Below are 20,096 nucleotides of genomic sequence, written 5' to 3'. Positions count from 1 at the left end.
CTGCAGAAAGGACCAAGCCCAACTAAAAATAACAATAATAGATACATACTAAACAAAAGCATACATGGCAATAATATCATAACATCCAAGCCAATGTCTCTGTCTGATTTGGTCTTTCTTTGTTAAAATCATGTCAGACAACTTGTCATATTTGCAATAAATTGTTCCCTGTGTTGGCCTCATTTACTTTGGATCACCAGCTATAGAAAGTAGTGGCATCTTTAGTATGACAGTTTTGGCTATCAGCAATCAAGCATACATTAAAGTATAAAACAGTGATGGCTCACTGTTGCATGGGATTTTTCCTAATAGTATTATTGTTTAATCAAGTATGATATCTCACACTAGTGAACGTGCTAAGCACTTAATGATTTGTCCTCAAAACATTTTAATGATGCTTAGGCAACTAATGTGTGGATCATGTCTACACATGTGAATTAAACTCTGAGAAAAGTCCCTGTGCTTCTGCTTCTCTATCGTGTCTGGTAGAAGTCAAACATGGTTTTATAATGCATTACTATATATTTGTTACGAGTCAGAATCGTATGATGGCTGATTATTGGCTGCTGAAATTCATCACGGATATTATGTGATGTCCATTGGGACTATTCTCTGTGCTTTCGTTTAGACCTTATTGTATGTTTTCAACAAACAAGGTATAGTATTCAGAAATTGTTGTAATTTTCTGATTAGATGATAAAAAAATGTATGGGATTCAAACAGAATTGCATTACAAGACAAATAATCTCTAATATGAACACATTTAAACAACAGTCTGAGATTCTCAATTGGTCAATTAGTTGACAAAATGTTTTGTATTTGGTGCCGCCAAACACTGATTTTGTCAACTGAAATCATGAAAAACTGAAGTGATTAGGTATTGGTTTCGGATCCCAGATCCTGCATGAATGAAATGTATTTTACAGAATGTCATTACATCTACAGATACGAGGATGGCAGCTACGGCGCTTCCCGCTTGCTCGTAGGTGCGGTGATGCTCCTTGAGTGGTCCTGATGCAAGCAATACAGGATGCTGAAAAGATGCTGAAGATGCTGAGCTGGCGCAGTGGGTCCTTCTGAGTCCTTTCTTCAATCCTTGAGCTTGGAAGGTCATCTTTGGGGGTCTAAGTGAAGTCCAGCGCAGGTCCAGTTGTCACTGGTCTACTGGTTTCTGATTACAGCAAACCCAGTGATTTCCTTTAGATGGAAATAACTTCTTGGCAGGGTGACCTGAGAACAATAATGGCCTCCACAAGTCCCCCAAACTCAAGGACTCCTCGAGAGGGTCAGACCTCGGTCTCCTAGGCTGCACCTCAGCGTCCAGCAGTGATCAGGTTTCTTGGCGCTCGGCACTCAGGGCTTCTCAGCTTTTATGGCCCTGTGGGTGTAAGAAGAAGTCAGCCAACTGACCCTTGGAATTGCTCCTTCTGTCTGGCACCTATGGGCAAGTTTTTCAGGAGTGGGTCACTACGGACACAGTCCTCCCTTTGCCAGTCCTCAGGTGCTGCAGGTACCGTACAGTCTGTGGTGTAGCCTCTATTTGCTGTGTCCAGCGAGCAGAAGGACAGTCGTTCTTCAGTCTTCTTTCCAAAACATTACTGATCTGAAGTCTGGGGGCCACTTTTATGCCCGCTATGAGCTTAAGGGGTGGTAGCGACTTACTTACTTGCCTACCCCCTCCTGGGGTGTAGACCATCAACTAGGACTCTCCAGCCATCCCTGTCCTGGTCTTTTCTTTCAGTCTGATGCCAGGTGTAACCCATCTCCTTGTAGTCGGTCTCGATGCCAGGTGTTTCTTGGCCTTCCTCTTTTCCTTTTCCCTTGAGGTTTCCAGGTGAAGGCTTGTCTGGTCGTGTTTGATACGGGCTTGCGGAGGGTGCGACTAATCCAGCTCCAGCATCTTTTCCTGATTTCTTCATGAGCAGGGAGTTGGAATGTCTGCTGTCATAGGTAGTTGTTGCTGAGAGTGTTTGGCCAGCAGATTTGGAGGATTTTCCTTAGACAGGAGTTGATGAAGGTCTGGACTTTGTTGGTGATGTTTACTGTTGTCCTCCATGTTTGTGCTCCATACTGAAGGACCAATATTATGTTAGTGTCAAAAAGCCTGATCTTGGTTTACAGTGTTAGGTCCTTGGAGCTCCAGATCTTCTTTAGCTGAATTAATGCAGCCTTTGCTTTGCCAATTCTTGCCTTGACATCGGCGTCTGTGCCGCCCTGCTTGTCTATGACACTGCCCAGGAAGGTGAAGGACTCAAACTCATTCAATGCATCACCTGCAAGAGTGACTGCAGTTGTGCTGGCCTCGTTAGCCTTCAGGATCTCATTTTTTTCAGTGGATGTGAAGGCCATGTTATGCTGATGGGGTTGCCACGTTGTCAGTCTTCTCTTGTAATACAGCAGCATTCATCTTGGAGACAGTATTTTATGCCCAAACTGTATCCGTCTGGTCTTGATGATGCCAAGCAGGGCAAGGTTGTATTTTTTCATCTCCACTGCCATTTGGGCTGTCTTGCCTGTCTCGTACATGGTCTTCACGTTCCATGTCCCAATGGGAATGCTCTTGGTCAAAAGCAGGTGAATCGGCATTGTGGCTTCCAGGGATCTTTGGCTTTCACCCAAAGCATCATAGCTCTCCATTAAGGAGATTCCTCTCTCTCCAAGGCCGGGATGACTTTTGGTCTTTTTGATGACGTTTCTGAAGCTAGGATTTTTAGATCTCGGATCTAGACGGTGCGCATGCGCTGTCTCGAAAAGAGACCTGTTATATGTACCCATAGGCTTGTCATTTGCTGGCTCCCTCAGTGATCCATTATTTGTTCTCTCCATTTGCCCATGGCATGAATACGTCATGCCTTTCCCGTCTTTAGCCCTCCTTGAGAGCAGCAATCAATTACTGCTAAGTATATGTAGGTGCTACTTTAACACATTGTTTCAGAGCTACTTTTGTATTACTTTACGAGCGCTTTTACTGTTTTTACTTGCCCTTCTTGGTTTCCTGCTTGTGCCGCCTCATTATTTCTTCATTTATCTTTGCCTCTTCCAATCCCTCAATGTTGCTCTTTCACTCCCCATTCTTTCTCTGTCTGTTGTTGCATCCTCTCTCTATCTCCTGCTAGTTTTATTTTTTTGTACTTTTTTATAGCGCTAATTCAACCCTAAGGGATTGAAGCACTTTACATGAGCACCAGATACTTTACACGAGGATACACTAATTTCTTGGTTGCCCAGGGCAGAATAAGTGATTTGTCCAGAATCACAGGATGTTGAGTCGACGCTGAGATTGGAACCTGGTTCCACAGCTCCAAAGTCAGCAAGTCTGGACGTTATGCCAAATCCTCTCTCTAGCAGCTGGACAATGATCAGTGCAAAACTAGGTACAGCGTGCCCTGCTCTGATTAATAAACTATGCCCCAGAGCAGAGGCCACTCAATAGGCCCCAAGTGAGAGCACTGCGGCATGTCCAGGGTGATGGCGAGACTTGCTCCTCGATGATGTGGGCCTTGTCATGCTATGGCGAGCCATTCGGTTCCCTGCATTTATTGTTGTGCAGAGGACAGCGCAGGGGGCTCCCAGCTCTTCACCCTGTGGTTAGGGCAGTGCGTGCTTACAGGGCAGGGGGCAAAGGGTTTCTGTGGGCACTTGTGTCCCATTCGTCACACTCCGCCCTCCTTTGCAGAAGTTTTCATGAGTGCTCAAACAGTGCAACACAATGTAAAAGGTGGCGTATATTTACCACTGTCAAGACTGTGTACTCAGCGCTAAAGCACTGGGCTAACTGGAGTAAATGTGGACCCACCTTGTACCTTTGGGTCCCAAACTTTGCCTTCGTACAGCAGGCTCTTCGGCATTCTCTGCATTGAGCTCATAAGCCTTCCCTACATGGCCTGCAGTGAGCTCCTAACAATACCCTGTAATTCACTTGTAAATGTAGTGCCCTGCTGCACGTTGGTAAACATTTTCTACGGTGTGCTAATACGTGTGCTCTGCAGCGTACTCTGCAGTGAGCCTGCAGTGTGCTTGTAAGTGTGCGCTGCATTGTGCTCTGTAATGAACCTGCAGTGTGCATGTTCATTGCTCTGTAGTGAGCTTGTAAGTGTGCTCTGCATTGTGCTCTGTAATGAACCTGCAGTGTGAGTGTGCATGTGCTCTGCAGTGAGCTTGTAAGTGTGCTCTGCATTGTGCTCTGTAATGAGCCTGCAGTGTGAGTGTGCATGTGCTCTGCAGTGAGCTTGTAAGTGTGCTCTGCATTGTGCTCTGTAATGAGCCTGCAGTGTGAGTGTGCATGTGCTCTGCAGTGAGCTTGTAAGTCTGCTCTGCAGTGTGCTCAACCGTTCGTTCACTGTCTGTTGTTGCATGCTCTCTGTCTCCCGCTAGTTTTCTTTTTTACACTTTTTTTAATAGCACGAACTCAACCCAAAGGGATTGGAGCACTTTACATGAGCACCAGTCACACTACACAAGGATACATCAATTTTTTGGTAGCCTGTTTAGTATCTTTGCTTGTTAATCACGCTGGCCTCTCACATGAATTGAAAATCCTTCCAGTCAGAGATGACCGCTACACTCAGTAATAGCTGTGCGCACTTTGGTCAGCTGCCTGCCACATCAAAGCTTGTTGGGGCTGATGTGAGTCTTACTGCACCTTCTACCAAGATGGTTACATTATATATACAAACTTTAAGATAGGGGTCTGTTCAGGTCGCTCTTAAGGTAAAGCGGTGCTAATGCACACCCACAGTGTCGACACAAAGTGAAATCACTGGGATGTGCAGAATAAAAGAGCGCATCTTTTATTGACAGAAGTGCAAACTCTTGCTGTACTCAGTGTATATATTTTACACAAACTGTTCTCGTGTGTCCAAGAAAACTTCACCATTTATTTGTGGTGAATAACCATCTTAACCGGAATTGGTGAAAGCGTGCCCTTTCATTTCACAATCAAAGTGTGTATTTTGTATGGGGCCGGTATCCCTTTTGTATCAGTGTGTGTGTGTTAATAGCGCTGCTACAGATTCTGCCTCACAGCACTGCGTAAAGCAATGTGTGTTAATAGCGCTGCCACAGAATCTGCCTCACAGCGCTGCGTAAAGCAATGTGTGTTAATAGCGCTGCCACATAATCTGCCTCACAGCGCTTCAATGGGAAACATCATTTACTACGAATGCATTACCACGCGTTACGTTTACAACGGGTCACTTACCACGCAAACGTCTTTTCACCGCGGGTGCATTCCACGAACGTTTTTACCACGCAACGTAAGCTTCATTCCTTCCAGTCTTCGTTCCTTCGTACTGCGTGTATATCATTAGGAGAAAGGGACAATAAAAAAGGGGGCTATGGGGGGTTTGGGGGGGTCTCCCCCCCTAAAAAACAAGCGGAATTAAAAAAAAAGAAGATAACTAAAAAAAAAACGCTATTCAGTGCCAAAGGAGAGAAAGGAAAGAGCCTCAACAACGACGTGGCGTGTACGTCAACATAGAAATCCTATCTCTATTTTGAAAGACGTGTTTTGACGCTGGTTACGTTAGAAGTATCGTAACGTAAATATGGCGGTGTATAATCGTGCGTGTTCAAATGCTGCGTGGTAAAGACTCATGCGAGGTAAAAGTCGCGTGGTAATGCCATGCGTGGAAAACGTTAGCGTTGTATTATAATATATTCCAAAATAATGTGATAGTAGCGCTGCAACAGAATCTGCCTCATAGTGCTGTATAAATCAGTGTGTGTCAATAGTCCTGCCACAGAATCTGCCTCATAGCGCTATATAAATCAATGCGTGTTAATATCCACAGAATCTGCCTCACAGCGCTGCATAAATCAATGTGTGTAACTGGCGCTGCCACAGAATCTGCCTCTCAGCATTACATAAAGTGCCTTTCTTGCCACATAATTTAGTCAGCCCTGTGGCATAATTTTAATCCTTTGCTGACACATTATTCCTGTGACCGCCCGACACCCCCATGCTTGTTTCTGCGGTGACCTGCAGTTCTTCAGATTAAATCCCAGCTGGCTCAGACTTTCATCGGTTTTAGGTTAATAAATAAACACCTGTTTTTTACAGTGCTTAGAGACAGCAAACGTGGTATAAAGCTCTACATAAAAACAAGTTATTCTTCTTCTAAGCACAGTAGAGTGAGGAGGGCAGAAGTCAGCCAGGAGTCACGTACATGTGCTTAGTGCCTGCTCCGGACCTCTCCCAGATGTCTCTCTGGTTTGTCAGGAGATACCTGCACAGATGTGTTGTTATAGAATAAACCGCTGCCCGATCAGTACCACCTGTGCATGGTCCATTCCATGGCCCCAAGTGCGAGAGCTGCTGCTTGTCAAGAGTGATGGTGAGACTTGCGCCTCAGTGACGTGGGCCTTGTGATGCTATTGCGAGGCCTTCAGTTCTCCATATAACTTGTGCAGTAAATAGAGACCTGTTGGCTTTTGTGAGGTAAAACAGGCAGAACACTGTGCCCAGGGGGCTGAACTCTCTTGTTTTTCTCACCCTGACACAGCTCCCTAATATGCTCTTTTCTGCAGGGTCCCACAAAGCTGCTAACTGCCACCCCTTGTGTTGAATCCAGGAGCACAGCTATCAATAGTGCGGCAGGTGCAGTGGCAACAGGGCAAACACGAGGAGATGATGGACGGAGTGCTGAAATGTTTCAGAGACTCACCCCCAGTCACAGATCTGGGTTGAATCCATCATCGTTCATTAGCTCACTTCTGCACCTCAGTTCCGACCCAGCTATATGCAAATCAGCCTTGACCCTGTGCCTCATGGGCACAGTCCATTCCGAACTGCCAAGTCAGGTCTTCCCTGAACAGGAAAAAAGCATCCTGGGACCGGTTTCTGGGTAACACCCTTCATCAGCCAGGCTAGCTTGAATCCAATGGCAAAGTGAGCAAGGGACCCATGTCTGGGCATACCCTGCCAAACCAGGGCGGACAAAGCAAACACAAGGAGATGATGGACAGAGCGCTGACACTTTTCAGAGACTCACCCCCAGTCGCAACAGGGTCAATTGTTGGGCAGGGCTAACAGCACCCCAGTTGTGGCTCTTTTACTACCCTACCAATGAAAGAGGGGTTTGGGATGTTTTACTTGCTTGCATTTGCGCTCTTGCTTTCCCAGTGGGTGAATCTGTATCATGTCGCTCAGAGATTCTTACTTTGTATGCCTCCAGACAATAACTAGCGATTGCTTTACCTTGATTGACACCGATGATGTCTAAGGCTACAAGTGCACTTTACAGAGCCATTATTAACAATCTAATGCTGGCCAAAGGACAGCAAGTCCAAGGAACAAGAAAAGACCCAACCTTTTACTTTTTGGATTAACTAAAGTGCTGCTCAATGGAGTCCAAGTCAGTCAAATGAAAAACAAACCCCCATGCACAATCAGAAAAATCTCAAACTGAGTGCAAACCAATGATAGCTTAAGCCTTTTCGTCTTGCCTTCAAAGATTTGATGCTATAGGACTTGGGTGTATACTCTAGTTTTGAAGACTAATTTCCATTTGGCAGAGAAGACAACTGACATGCTCGAAGTATGAAGTTAAGCTGTTGCACAATCTATTATATTAAGCTTATTATCCAGTATTTGGGTGTCTTTCATAGATTCACATGCCTGAATCATTCCCCGTCGTCGAGACGGGAGCCTCCGGTAAATAAAAAAGTAATGTCCTATAGACATACATAGAGAAAATAGGCCCAAGGGTCTCCCCTTAGTGGCCTTTCCTTGTCCTTATGTATAAAGGACCAAACTCTTACAGTCAGCCAATCAGCTCCGACCTCCCTCTAGGACCTCCCTGGGAGGAGCCCCAGTCCCTCAGATTTTCTACCGCACGTTGTGCTAGGGAGTCTCCAGCTTGAGCTCTGCTCAAGATTACTTATAATCATCTAACTTTCTTCAAAAGTGATTCCTCGCTCTCAACCCTTCAAGGATTCTTCACTACACTGTTTGCAGTAAGTGGCTTCTTTCCACAAACTTCTTCCATGTCGGAGTCACAGAAGAAAGCCCTGTTCAGGGCCTGCTCTTCCTGTGGGAAGAAGAGGATCCATGTGGATGATAAGCATGAGCTATGCTTGTACTGCCTTTACCCAGATCATGTCTCGGACAAGTGCAGGATCTGTAGGTCTTTCCCTAAAAAGACTGTGAGAGACAGGGAAGGACGCCTTCTCATCTGGCTGGACAGGCTGAAGGTCAGAGACAATCTTGAATCTTCTGAGAGCAGTGTTTCCAAAAGCTCAGAAGTCTCTAAAAAGAGGCCTAGGGTATCTTCCCCGGGCCCCTCAGACACTCCTCCTACGAAGACAAAAAAGTCTTCAGAGGCAAGATCTACGTCATCTTCAGTGTCTGTTCAGGCTGATCACACCTTCAAAAGACCTGCTCCATCGTCTACCAGACAGACCCACAAAACAACCTCTGTCACAACCACTGTGTCGACGACATCAGCGTCATCGCCTTCAGCGTCGACGACGACGACTACTTCCTCAACATCATCAGGTAGACCTGTTTCCTCTATTATATTACTGCAATCGTCGTCGACGACGAAGACCCTGTCGACGACGAGAACCACACCATCGACGACGGCATCGTCATTAACGAGCCCACCGTCGTCGAAGAACTCACAGACGTCGACGACGAAGACACCGTCGACGGCGGGCTCGCCGTCGACGAAGGTACCGACGACGACAACATCGTCATCGAAGTCGTCGACGACCAAGGTACAGTCGTCCACGCAGTCGACGACGACACCGTCGACGAAGACACTGTCGACGGCGACACCGTCGACGAAGACACCGTCGTCGACGAAGGAACCGTCGACGAAGGGGCCGTCGACGAAGGGACCGTCGACGAAGGGACCGTCGACGAAGGAACCGTCGACGAAGGGACCGTCGACGGCGGGACCGTCGTCGTCGTCGACGCCGACGACGAAGGAAGACTCGTCGTCGGAGACGGCATCGGAACCATGGAAAAAATCCGAACTGGTAGAGATGCCGACCCTCATGCCACCGCCGTCGACGACGCACTCGACGTCGACAGGAACACATGCTGCGTCTAGCAAGTCTAGAAAAACGCAAATTACCCCGGAAACCACGTCTCCGAGCAAAGTGGAGATGCAACCACCTCACGACATCTTCCAAAGTGAGGAATCCGAAGAGGATGACCACTTGGGTCCAGCTACCTCCATCTCGGACCTCAACGTCAAGTGCCAAAGCACCGATGAGGAGCAGGAGGACCTAACTTTTCAGGAACACTCCGTCCACACTAGTGTCCGCACGGAGGTCACCCCCATGATATGCCTACCGGCGACTCTGGTCAATGACCTGCGGTTCCTTGTGCAGGACTACAAGCAAAGATTCCCGGATGCGGACAGTGGTCATCAGACACCGGTAGACCATACACCAGCGTCTGCCCCAAAACGGTCTCAAACTCAACCCCAAACCCACCGTGAGACCCAGCCTCAGGTGATAGACTCCTCGGACGACGACGAGGAGGAGGAAGAATTGGAGGAAGGAGAGGTCCAGGAAGTCCACTCGGTCCACTCGGACCAGGATGGAGATAACGAATATGGAGATGACGAGTATGTAGCGCCATCCCCGGCTTCACCTGAACCGCGACAGGCGGATTCACCGCCTGTGGACATAGCAGGCTTCCACAAACTTGTGGAACGGGCAGCGAAGAGATTCCATATGGTAGTGGAATCAACGGAAACGGACTGCTTCCTGCATGACTTCAAAGAGCAGACACAAAAGGCAACCAAATCTATTCCAATCATAGAGTTCTTGTGGGAACAGGGCAAGAAATTGATGCTGACACCCGCTTCCGTGCCTGCGGTTGTTCCGCGCCTGGACAAGAAATATAAAGCCCCACTTAAGGCGGCAGCTTGCCTCAACGGGCACCCAAAACCTGACTCGGTGGTCACGCAGGCGGCCCAGAAACACTCCCGCAACCCTTCCTCCCCACTGTCCGCACCTCCGGACAAGGAAGGCAGGAAGCTGGACACGATAGGGAAGAGATTCACGTCCACGTCGGCCATGACCATCAAGATCGCGAACTCCGTTGCCTTGTTGGGGCGCTACAATCGCCAACTCTGGGAGGACATAGCCCCATACCTGAAGGAACTGCCTGATGCCGTAAAGGGGGAGGTCAAGGCTCTCCTGTCGGAAGGTCAATCTTCGGCGGCGGAAATAATTGACTGCGCCATAGATGCAGCCATGACTGGCTTCCGTCAACTAGCCGGAGCGGCTGTGCTACGCCGTCAAGGATGGCTGAAGGCGACGTCGTTCCGCCAGGAAGTACAATTGAATGTGCTGGACATGCCCTTCGACGGCCAGCATCTCTTTGGGGACAAGATCGACGAGGCACTGCAAACTATCAAGAAGGACACCGACACTGCAAGGGCGCTAGGCACGTTACAGTCCCGGAACCAGTCCTTTCGAGGAAACCGATCCAGAGGTCAGTCCTCTTATCGCGGTTCCTACCAGAACCGGTCCTCGTATTCCTCTACCAACAAAAATCAATACCAACATAAACAACAACAAGCCCGTCAATCTTCATACGGACGATCTACCTTCAGGGGCAGGAATTCCAAAAGGGGCGCTGGCGGACGCCAGTGACCGATTACTCCAGCCAGTCCCACCACCCTCTACATCCTTTCAAATTGGAGGAAAGCTGACCCATTTCCTCGACAATTGGCAACACATCACCACGGACCGATGGGTTCTCCAAATTATAAGATTCGGACACTCTCTCGAGTTCACGTCCCTGCCTCCCAACACACCTCCCAAAAGACGGACGCACAAACATCTACGGCTCCTTACCCTAGAACTCGCTATAATGCTACAAAAAAGAGCAATCGAACGAGTTCCAGCATCCCAGAAGGGGAAGGGGTTTTATTCACACTTCTTTCTTGTAAGACAGAAAGAGGACAAGTGGAGGCCCATTCTAGACCTTCGGGCACTCAATGCCTTCCTACGGAGCCAATCGTTCAGGATGGTGACGATTCAAGAAATCCTGGGCACTCTCGAACAAGGAGATTTCATGACATCCTTAGATCTCTAGGATGCCTACTACCACATCCCCATCCTCAAGCGTCACAGAAAGTTCCTGCGGTTCGAGGTGGCGGGCCGACATTATCAGTTCAGAGTCCTACCATTTGGCCTCAAGTCCGCGCCGCGGATCTTCACGAAGTGCCTAGCACCGGTGGCGGCATTTCTGCGTCAGTTGGGTCACCAAGTCTTCCCTTACCTAGACGACTGGCTGGTGAAAGCACCCTCAGCCGAGGACGCGGCAGCATCCTCCTGCGCCTGCACCAATCTTTTTCAGAGGCTAGGATTAACCATCAATCTCAAAAAATCCTGCACCACCCCTACGACAAGGATCACCTTCCTAGGGGCTATCCTGGACACGGAGTGCGTGAAGGCCTTTCCCTCGAAGGAGAGGGCGGACAAGATACTATCTCTGGCCACGGCTGTGGCGACAAAAACACACATCAAAGTGCGCACTTACACATCCCTCATGGGAATGATGTCTTCGTGCATACTCCTTATCCCTCACTGCCGACTCAGGATGCGCCCATTGCAGGAAGCTCTCGCAACCCAATGGACCCAAAGCACTGGCTCTTTCGAGGACATTGTGCAAATCACACCAAAAATGTCCACAAGCCTAGCTTGGTGGAGGAATCGAAAAAATCTGAATGTAGGATTACCGTTTCTCCTTCCGGCGACACCTCTGGTGATCACCACGGACGCCTCCTTGGAAGGATGGGGCGCCGTTCTACAAGATCTTCGAATCAGCGGCAAGTGGGACTCTCAGGAAAAACTGCTCCACATAAATCTCTTGGAGCTGAGGGCGGTCTATCTTGCTCTACAGGCATTCCTGCCACGCATCCAGAACTCCCCAGTGCTCGTCAAAACGGACAACACCACGACGATGCACTACCTCAACAAACAGGGGGGAACGCGTTCGCTCTCTCTATCACGCGAATCGCAGAAAATCTGGAACTGGCTGGTGTTACACGGGATCCAACTCAAGGCGGACTATGTCCCCGGAAAAGACAATACTATCGCGGATGCCCTGAGCAGGCAAAGATCCCTCTCCCACGAGTGGGAGCTGAGCGACAACGCCCTGGAACACGTCTTCTCTCAATGGGGAGTCCCGAACATCGACCTGTTTGCCACCAAAGAAAACGCCAAATGTCCGCACTACGCAAGCTGGCATCCCCAACAAGGGTCTCTGGGGAATGCATTCTCCATCGGATGGTCCAGCGCGTTTGCGTACGCCTTTCCTCCGTTTCCAATGATCCTGAGGCTCCTCAGGAAGATGAAGGCGGAGCCATGTACCCTAATCCTGATTGCCCCGTTCTGGCCGAGACAACACTGGTTCTCGGATCTACTTCGACTTTCCATCAGGTCACCGATCCGTTTGAGGCAGCACCCGAACCTCTTAACAATGTCCAACGGTCAGGTGCAACACCCGAACCTCCAATCGCTCAAGTTGTCGGCCTGGCTCCTGAGCACAGGGAGTTCAGTGGACTAAATATCCCGCAGGACTGCAGGGATATCTTGTCGAAAGCGAGAGCGGATAGTACAAACAAAGCCTACACTCTCAAGTGGAAACGGTTCTGCATGTGGTGTGTGGATCGGGATCTAAGACCACTCTCAGTCACCCCTGAACAAATACTACCGTACCTGCTGCATTTAGCACAGTCAGGCCTGGCACATGCATCCATAAAGGTTCACCTCGCAGCTATCTCTAGATTCACTAGGACTTTCACAGGACCTTCTCTGTGGTCCAGTAGACTAGTCAAACAATTCCTGAAGGGACTCTACAGATCCTTTCCGAGGCCTCGGAAAGTCCCTCCAACATGGCAACTGAATCTGGTACTCAACCAACTCATGAGAAGTCCATTTGAACCCATTCATCGAGCATCCATCAAACAAATCTCCTGGAAAACAGCACTCTTGCTCGCTCTAACATCAGCCAGGAGAGTTAGCGAGCTGCAAGCTTTGTCCATTCAAGAACCATATATGCAATTCAGACAAGACAGGGTGGTGCTGAGACCAAACCCTAAATTCATACCTAAAGTCCCTTCGGACTTTCATCTCAACGAGCCAATTGTCCTCAGGTCCTTCTTTGCAAATCCGTCCACAGCAGCGGAAAGAGCGCTGCATTCTCTGGACCTTCAGAGGTGCCTAAAATTCTACCTGGACAAAACTAAGGCTCTCAGGAAATCTTCACAGCTGTTTGTGGCATACAGCAGACCAAGAGTGGGCCTGCCTCTCACGAAGCAAAGCATCTCCAGGTGGATATCCTCAGCGATTGCATTCTGCCACGACAAGGCCGGACGGCCTTTAACTGAACATGTTACTGCTCACTCCACCAGTGCGATGTCCACGTCCGCAGCACTGTTCGCTGGGGTACCAATCTTGGACATTTGCAGAGCGGCGACTTGGAAGTCACCGCACACTTTCTCCAGACATTACTGCCTGGATATCGAACTTCAGAAGGATGCGGCAGTGGGCCAGGCAGTGCTTCGCCATCTCTTTCAGTGATGTGAGCCTTCCTACATCCTGCCATCCAGGTATGCACGTTCCTTGCTATTGTGATGTTACTGTTATGCTGTCCACATGTTGTATGACGACACATGCATTGTCTACTGTGACTACAGAGCATTTCCATCACGCAGGTGCATATCTGATTGCTAGCTATTCTGATTCAGGCATGTGAATCTATGAAAGACACCCAAATACTGGATAAGAAATGCGTTACTTACCTGTAACAGCAGTTATCCAGTATTGGTGTCTTTCATAGATTCACATGCAACCCTCCCGCCTCCCCTGGAAGGTCTCACATCCCTCTCTAACAATATTACGCCAACCTAGTTGGGTGCGTACGAAAATCTGAGGGACTGGGGCTCCTCCCAGGGAGGTCCTAGAGGGAGGTCGGAGCTGATTGGCTGACTGTAAGAGTTTGGTCCTTTTTACATAAGGACAAGGAAAGGCCACTAAGGGGAGACCCTTGGGCCTATTTTCTCTATGTATGTCTATAGGACATTACTTTTTTATTTACCGGAGGCTCCCGTCTCGACGACGGGGAATGATTCAGGCATGTGAATCTATGAAAGACACCAATACTGGATAACTGCTGTTACAGGTAAGTAACGCATTTCTTATGTGACATTGAATGCTCAGCCTAAGCCCTATTACCAGACAAAGACGGGCTCACAGAGCAGAGACAGGTTGCAAGAAAGCATGAAAAAGAAACGTTTGCAAAGCCAATCGGCCTCCACTTCATGAGGTGTCGAATTTGTAAATGTGTTAGCCATATTGAATAGCAGCGCGGCTGCTGTACAACATGGCTCAAACATTGAAAAAGCCAATACCTCCCGTAGGTGAGACCTTTCAGCTTTTTGTCCAACGTTCCTTTAAGTCACCCTGAGTCACATACTGTTCACCTCTGTGTTTCTCATATTTCTATGTTTGTTTCATTAGCTTAGTTATCATTTTGCACCTTTAGAAAAATAATTTGTCTCAGTGTAATTTAACCAAATAGTTTCACTTGACCAATCCCTTACTCCTGAGATTTGTGTCTCCCTGTTACTTTCTTTTTGCAGTTCAATGTTTAATGTTTTACCTCACTGTGTCTTTTTGACATTTGTTCTTATTTAAGACACAACACTGTCACAGTCACATCACTTACGGGACCAAATACTGCTAGAAGACATTCACATTGACAACGCCAATAGCTCGGGTATTGCCAAAACCTCTTGGCTTTGCCAAAGCCTATTTTACATGGTGGGGTATCTAGCCCCATGCATAATCCTCCTTCTTTCACAACTGGACTTGGAACCGGCCATGGCGGAGTGGAGGTGGCGACTAACTAGCCAAAAAGCTACTAGATTTTCTCTTACCTGATGATTACTTACTGTAAAGTGTGGTATCTAGCTATCCCAGAGTACACTATTCTGTCTACTCCCAAATGGGCAAGACCCTTTCTTGGTGTGTGGAACTCCCTAGTCCAACTCATAGAGGTGGCTACGTGGGGGCTACACTCCCTTTCGAAAACCAAAGTGATACAGGCTTTCCCCTCCCTGTTTGAGATGCCAGGCTGTCTTCTCTAACAAAAGATCAGCACTTTCCTAATGTGGCTACACTTTTCGATTCAAAGACGGCTTCCCCTTTGAAGCACACCATCTGCGCTCACACTCACTCTGGCCATTCTGCCAGGAGAAGGTCACACCTCTTCCCTCAGCAGGTCCTTTGTCAATCTTCCCAACACTCATTCTTGCCTTTTCCCAGGAGGGCAGCATGCTGTCTCCAGGACAGTAACTGTTTCCAACATAAAACCAGCTGCTACAAAACTTGGGCAACAAAGTGGCAACTTTCTAATGTTGCTATTTATAAAATAGTTACATTAAATTCGACTTGGGCAGCAAGTTGGCTTAATGCAGGGATTCTTTTGATAACTTGAAGTAGTCCCACCTGGAAGTTAGCACAGCTGAGTTTTCAGCATATAACTCCATAGTAGCCAATGGGGGTACTGACCTTACGAGAGAGTATGCAGGGTTTTTAATGTCGGGACATATGAAATCCTCAAAACACACGTCCAGCTTCTTAATAAAATTTGCCCTGCCTTTAGAGCTTGTAAGGCCTACCTTCGGGATGACTTATAAAAATTAACTTATAAATAGTAAAAACGAAGATTTGGGTTGAAATGAAAAAGTCAAGTTAGGAGGTTAAGAACCGCTTTACCATTCTGCAATGGCAGCCTGAGAGCCATGCTTTGGTTTGTCACACTTGAGGCACAATCAGTGATTCACTCCATGAGGGACATTTAAATTACAGTTTCTGCGTACAACTGGTGCCATGTTCTGAGGCTTATAAGTAAGTTAACGTATGCCAATTGAGTGTAAACCAATTAAACATGTACTTTTAAGGGTCAGAGCACTGGTACTGAGGCCTGGTTGGCAGGTCCCAGTGCACATTCAGAGTTGAATACCCAGCAGCATCAGTCCAAACATTTGGGGGTGATGAGACAAATAGAGGCTTGGGCCGCGGATATAAGATGGTGAAATGAATTTGTACTTGTATAGCGCACTTTTACCCTGAGGTGTCTTGGCACTGTACGCATACCACTGTGGAACCCTTCCTTGCTTTTCCCTGTGAAATGCCCACTCCTGGGCACCCCAAGGTAAAGCCAGGCATCCCAGCACTGTTGGGGCTGTTGTGGAGATTAAGCAAGCTAATGCCCAGAGTTGCAGAGCGGGACACGTGATTAGAATAGGCACGGAGGCGAGAATTATCAGGTCCGAGGAAATTGAGCCCAAGACCCGCCGAGGCAGGAATTGAACCCTGGTCCCGGGCCAGACCTCTGCATCAGGGTCTGCCGCTCTAACCATTGAGCCACACTTCTCTTAAATACTTCAGCTTTGTCTCTTATTGTTTCACAGGCCATTACAGCAAGTACGTTGGTGTTTCTCTGCTTCTTGTTCAAGTGTGAGGTGTTAGGGTTCAGGTTTCTTTGTATCTCTCAGCCAGAGTCCCCAGATGATGTGTCTTAGCTATTCCTATGTACAGTAGTTCAGCCAAAGCGTTATCAGCTCCAGAATGAGGCTCTCCCAGAGACTTATTCTTTTAATTTATTCTTTCCAATGGGGTTATTTGAAATGCTTTAAGCACTATAATCACACTTTAGTTAACTTGCTTTTCTATTTCTGGTTAACATCAGGCTGACCACCACAGAATACCTTTTTCAATTTGTGCCATTCTATTGCAGAGTCTTCTACCTGTTATGTGCGTTGGAACCATAGTTATAGTTCCACAACCCCCACTTGACAGGGTACTTATCTGGGGCCAGATGTACAACCATTGATGTTTGCGACTCACAAATTGCATTAAATTGCGAGTCGCAAACATCAATGTACAACAGTGTCAGAGACTGGAAATATCCTTTACAACGAAACTTTTTCCACGCAGTACCTTTACAACGCAGGTATTACAACGCAAGTCGTTACAACGACTTGCGCTGGAGGACGCTGTAGGATAGGGAATAGTTTAATTTACTATCCAAAACCTTCCCTAATATCCACGGGGACTGGAGTTGGAATAGTAAATTAAACTATTCACTATCCAGCACCCCCCAACGCAAGACGTTGTAAGGACTTGCGTTGTAAAACCTGTGTTGTAAAGGCATGCGTGGAAAAAGCATGCGCTGTAACGACATACATCCGTCAGATACACTGTTAGCGATTCCTAATGGGGTTGTAAATTGCATGCCTCATGCATATTAATGAGGCACTTGCAATTTGCGCCCCATTAGGAATGGCTGGCCCTCCCAGGGACGGTGGCCTGTTGGACTCAGCAGACTCCATGTCTGGGACTGCTTTTAAATAAAGCAGTTTTTTTTTAAATACAGCCAGTTTTCCTTAAAGGAAAATGAGATGCATTTAAAAAAAGAAAAATGAAACGTTTTTGTTTCATTTTTTAAGGGCAGGTAGTGGTGCCTGGGACCACTGCCTACCCCTAAAAAATATTTTCCATTGCATTCACAAAGGGGAAGGTGTCCCTTGTGGACCCCTTCCCGTTTGCGAGTGCTATACCACCCTTCTGAGAAGGGTGGTAAACTGCGACTGTTCTGAGACCAAAATTGTGGTTGAAAAACAGTCTCACATAGGGCTCAGACTTGCTATTAGTAAGGGACGCCTTTCGAATGCCCCTTCCTGATTGCGAGTCGCTAATCCTATTTAGCGAGTCACAAATAATTTGCAACTCGCTAAATAGGGTTAGTACATGGCCCATTTGTATTTTGCATGCGCAAACAGGTCGCAAACCCATTTGCGCAAGCAAAATAGGGTCATACATCTGGCACCTGGTCCTTTTAAAAAATCTCCTGATCAGCATGTTTTGCTTTTTTGTGCCTCCAAGAGAGATATTGGTTCATCATGTTGCTTACCACTATTTGCATCAGTCCAGCATCAATTCCAGTGTTTTCAAGGCGAAACTCAAACTTTCCTCAAGGTCACCAATCACCACAAATGGTGATATCGCTTCTTCAGATGTATTTGTTACAATGGTTTCTGGCAGCTATGTGTCTCTTTTCTCTTGATGCATGTAGTGTTTCTGGGGCGGGCAGTCTTTGATGGAGAGAGAGGGAAGAGGCTATAAAGGAAATGTGTACCTTAAACATATTTGAACGTTTTGTCAACTTGTGTTAAGGCTACCCACCGGCCCTTTCATGCACCTTTCTTGCCTTTTGCTGTGGTGGCCGCTTGGAGTCTTTTATGTCCTGTGTTTTTGACCTACTTTCTGGTGGCCTGTTAATGCTTCTCACTGTTTTTCTGCAGAATTGGGGCTTAATGTATGTCTGTTCATAAGCAGTGTGTGGAGGGGGCCTAAGCTGTACTTAGTTCAGTAGACTGTAGCTGGGACATTTCGGTGGTTTTTAGTTTTTAAACGTTAATTCTTATCACATTTCAACACCTAATTATAACATAATTTTAACCTTTGTTATTTAAGGTGAATTTCTGATCACACGCGCACGCACAAACCCCTTTCTCTCTCTCGTCCCATTTGTTTTTCCTGTCTACTTCTTCTTTCTTCTTTTTCTACCCCCATCCCCCACTTTCTATTTTTCTCACCTTCTCTCACAGTCGCTGTCTCTCTTTTGTCTTGTTCTCTGTCTTCCCTCTCTCTGTCTATCCATGTCTGTTTCTCTCTTTTCTTCTGTCTTTATCTTTCTTTCTTCTCGGTCTCTAGACAAGCAGGTAGAAACTGAGACTTAAGCATATGAAATCCGACCTGTGGTGTGATGGAATACAGTACGTAGTTCGATATCTGTTGGTGCCAGTTTGTATTTGAAAACCAATAAAGTATTAATATTATTTTTTTTAAAGGATATGAAGCCCGAGAGCTGCAAACGGTGTATACATAGGGGGAAGTCAATTGTTTTGAGGGTGCTTGGAAAAATACATAGGTTCCTTTATTTCCAATATGCAGACCAGAACCATCTATGACTCAGGGTCGTTAAAATTGAGATTGCTAATTGTAAAAATGCTTGCAATACCCAATGTTTAACATAGACGCATTTATTTTCAGCCTGAACACTCCAATGTCTGCTTTTGGTACATCCCGCCAAGCGTCAGAAAAATTCAGCTTGCTTCAGAACGAAACAGAAAATTACATAAGGTAAGCGTTCTAAATTTCGCGCTGCTATGAAATAAAAAATATAGGCCTAGATGTAGGTAAATGTGAATTACCGATTCATAAATACCGAATTTTACCTATTCGGTATTCATGAATCGGTAATTCAAATGTAGGTAGAAATTCGGTAACAAATACCGAATCGGTAGGATTCGGTATTTACCGATTCTGTAATTACAGAATCTGTATTTGCCATTGATTCCTGTGGGCCTTGAAGCCCATAGGATTCAATGGCAGTTACCGATTCGGTAATTACAGAATCGGTAAAAATACCGAATTTACAAGGGGGACAGGGTGTCACTTTGACACCCTGTTGCACCCCTGTAACTGGCTTGTACGCCATGTGGCACACATACATGCCCTTAGGGCATGTCTGTGTGCCACATGGCACAGGTGTACATGCACAGATGTGCATGTACACAAGAATTCGTTATTTACCATGTAATTGTATTACATGGTAAATAACGAATTTTAAAGGCCCTGTAGCACTGTTAGAAGTGCTACCTACATAGGAAAATACAGATTCGGTAATTTTACCGATCGGTAATTTTACCGATTTGGTAAAATTACCGAATCTGTATGTTTTCAGTGCCCCTACATACCAATGTCAAAATACCGGTCGGAAACGGCCGAAAATCGGTATTTTCGGCCGATTCCGACCGATATTTTGACACCTACATCTGGCCCATAGTCTCGTACGTACCATCTTCATTTTCATGTGACATATTGGACATTTCATTTTTGCTACCTGCTTCCTCAACGCAGTGAATAATAATGTGCCACATGCAAGTAAAAAGGAATTCAAAATGTATTTTTTACAAACCAACAAGACAGAAACAATTGATACAAAGCATAGAGAAGGTATTTAAAGATCAATTTCAAGCATCCGATGTTAGAGA

General features: G+C 46.8%; 1 protein-coding gene and 1 long non-coding RNA gene across 5 annotated transcripts in view; one reads left to right on the top strand and one right to left on the bottom strand.

Annotated features, from left to right (window-relative positions):
* LOC144829133 (uncharacterized) overlaps positions 1–18,705 on the bottom strand; it is a 142,243-nt gene extending 123,538 nt beyond the window's left edge. For both annotated transcript variants that reach the window (XR_013610598.1, XR_013610597.1), the window contains exon 1: positions 18,636–18,705. This is a non-coding gene — a long non-coding RNA (uncharacterized LOC144829133). The remainder of the gene's footprint in view (positions 1–18,635) is intronic.
* The window catches only part of LOC144829132 (glutamate decarboxylase 1-like), a 927,195-nt gene that overhangs the window by 883,543 nt on the left and 23,556 nt on the right, over positions 1–20,096 (top strand). For all 3 annotated transcript variants that reach the window (XM_078687953.1, XM_078687955.1, XM_078687954.1), the window contains exon 14: positions 19,093–19,182. In XM_078687953.1, the coding sequence (XP_078544079.1) occupies positions 19,093–19,182 (90 nt within the window). The remainder of the gene's footprint in view (positions 1–19,092; positions 19,183–20,096) is intronic.

The sequence above is a fragment of the Lissotriton helveticus genome, chromosome 4_1 (genome assembly GCF_964261635.1).
Source record: "Lissotriton helveticus chromosome 4_1, aLisHel1.1, whole genome shotgun sequence".
Taxonomy (NCBI): Eukaryota; Metazoa; Chordata; class Amphibia; order Caudata; family Salamandridae; genus Lissotriton; species Lissotriton helveticus.
This window is presented reverse-complemented; position numbering and strand designations above follow the sequence as displayed.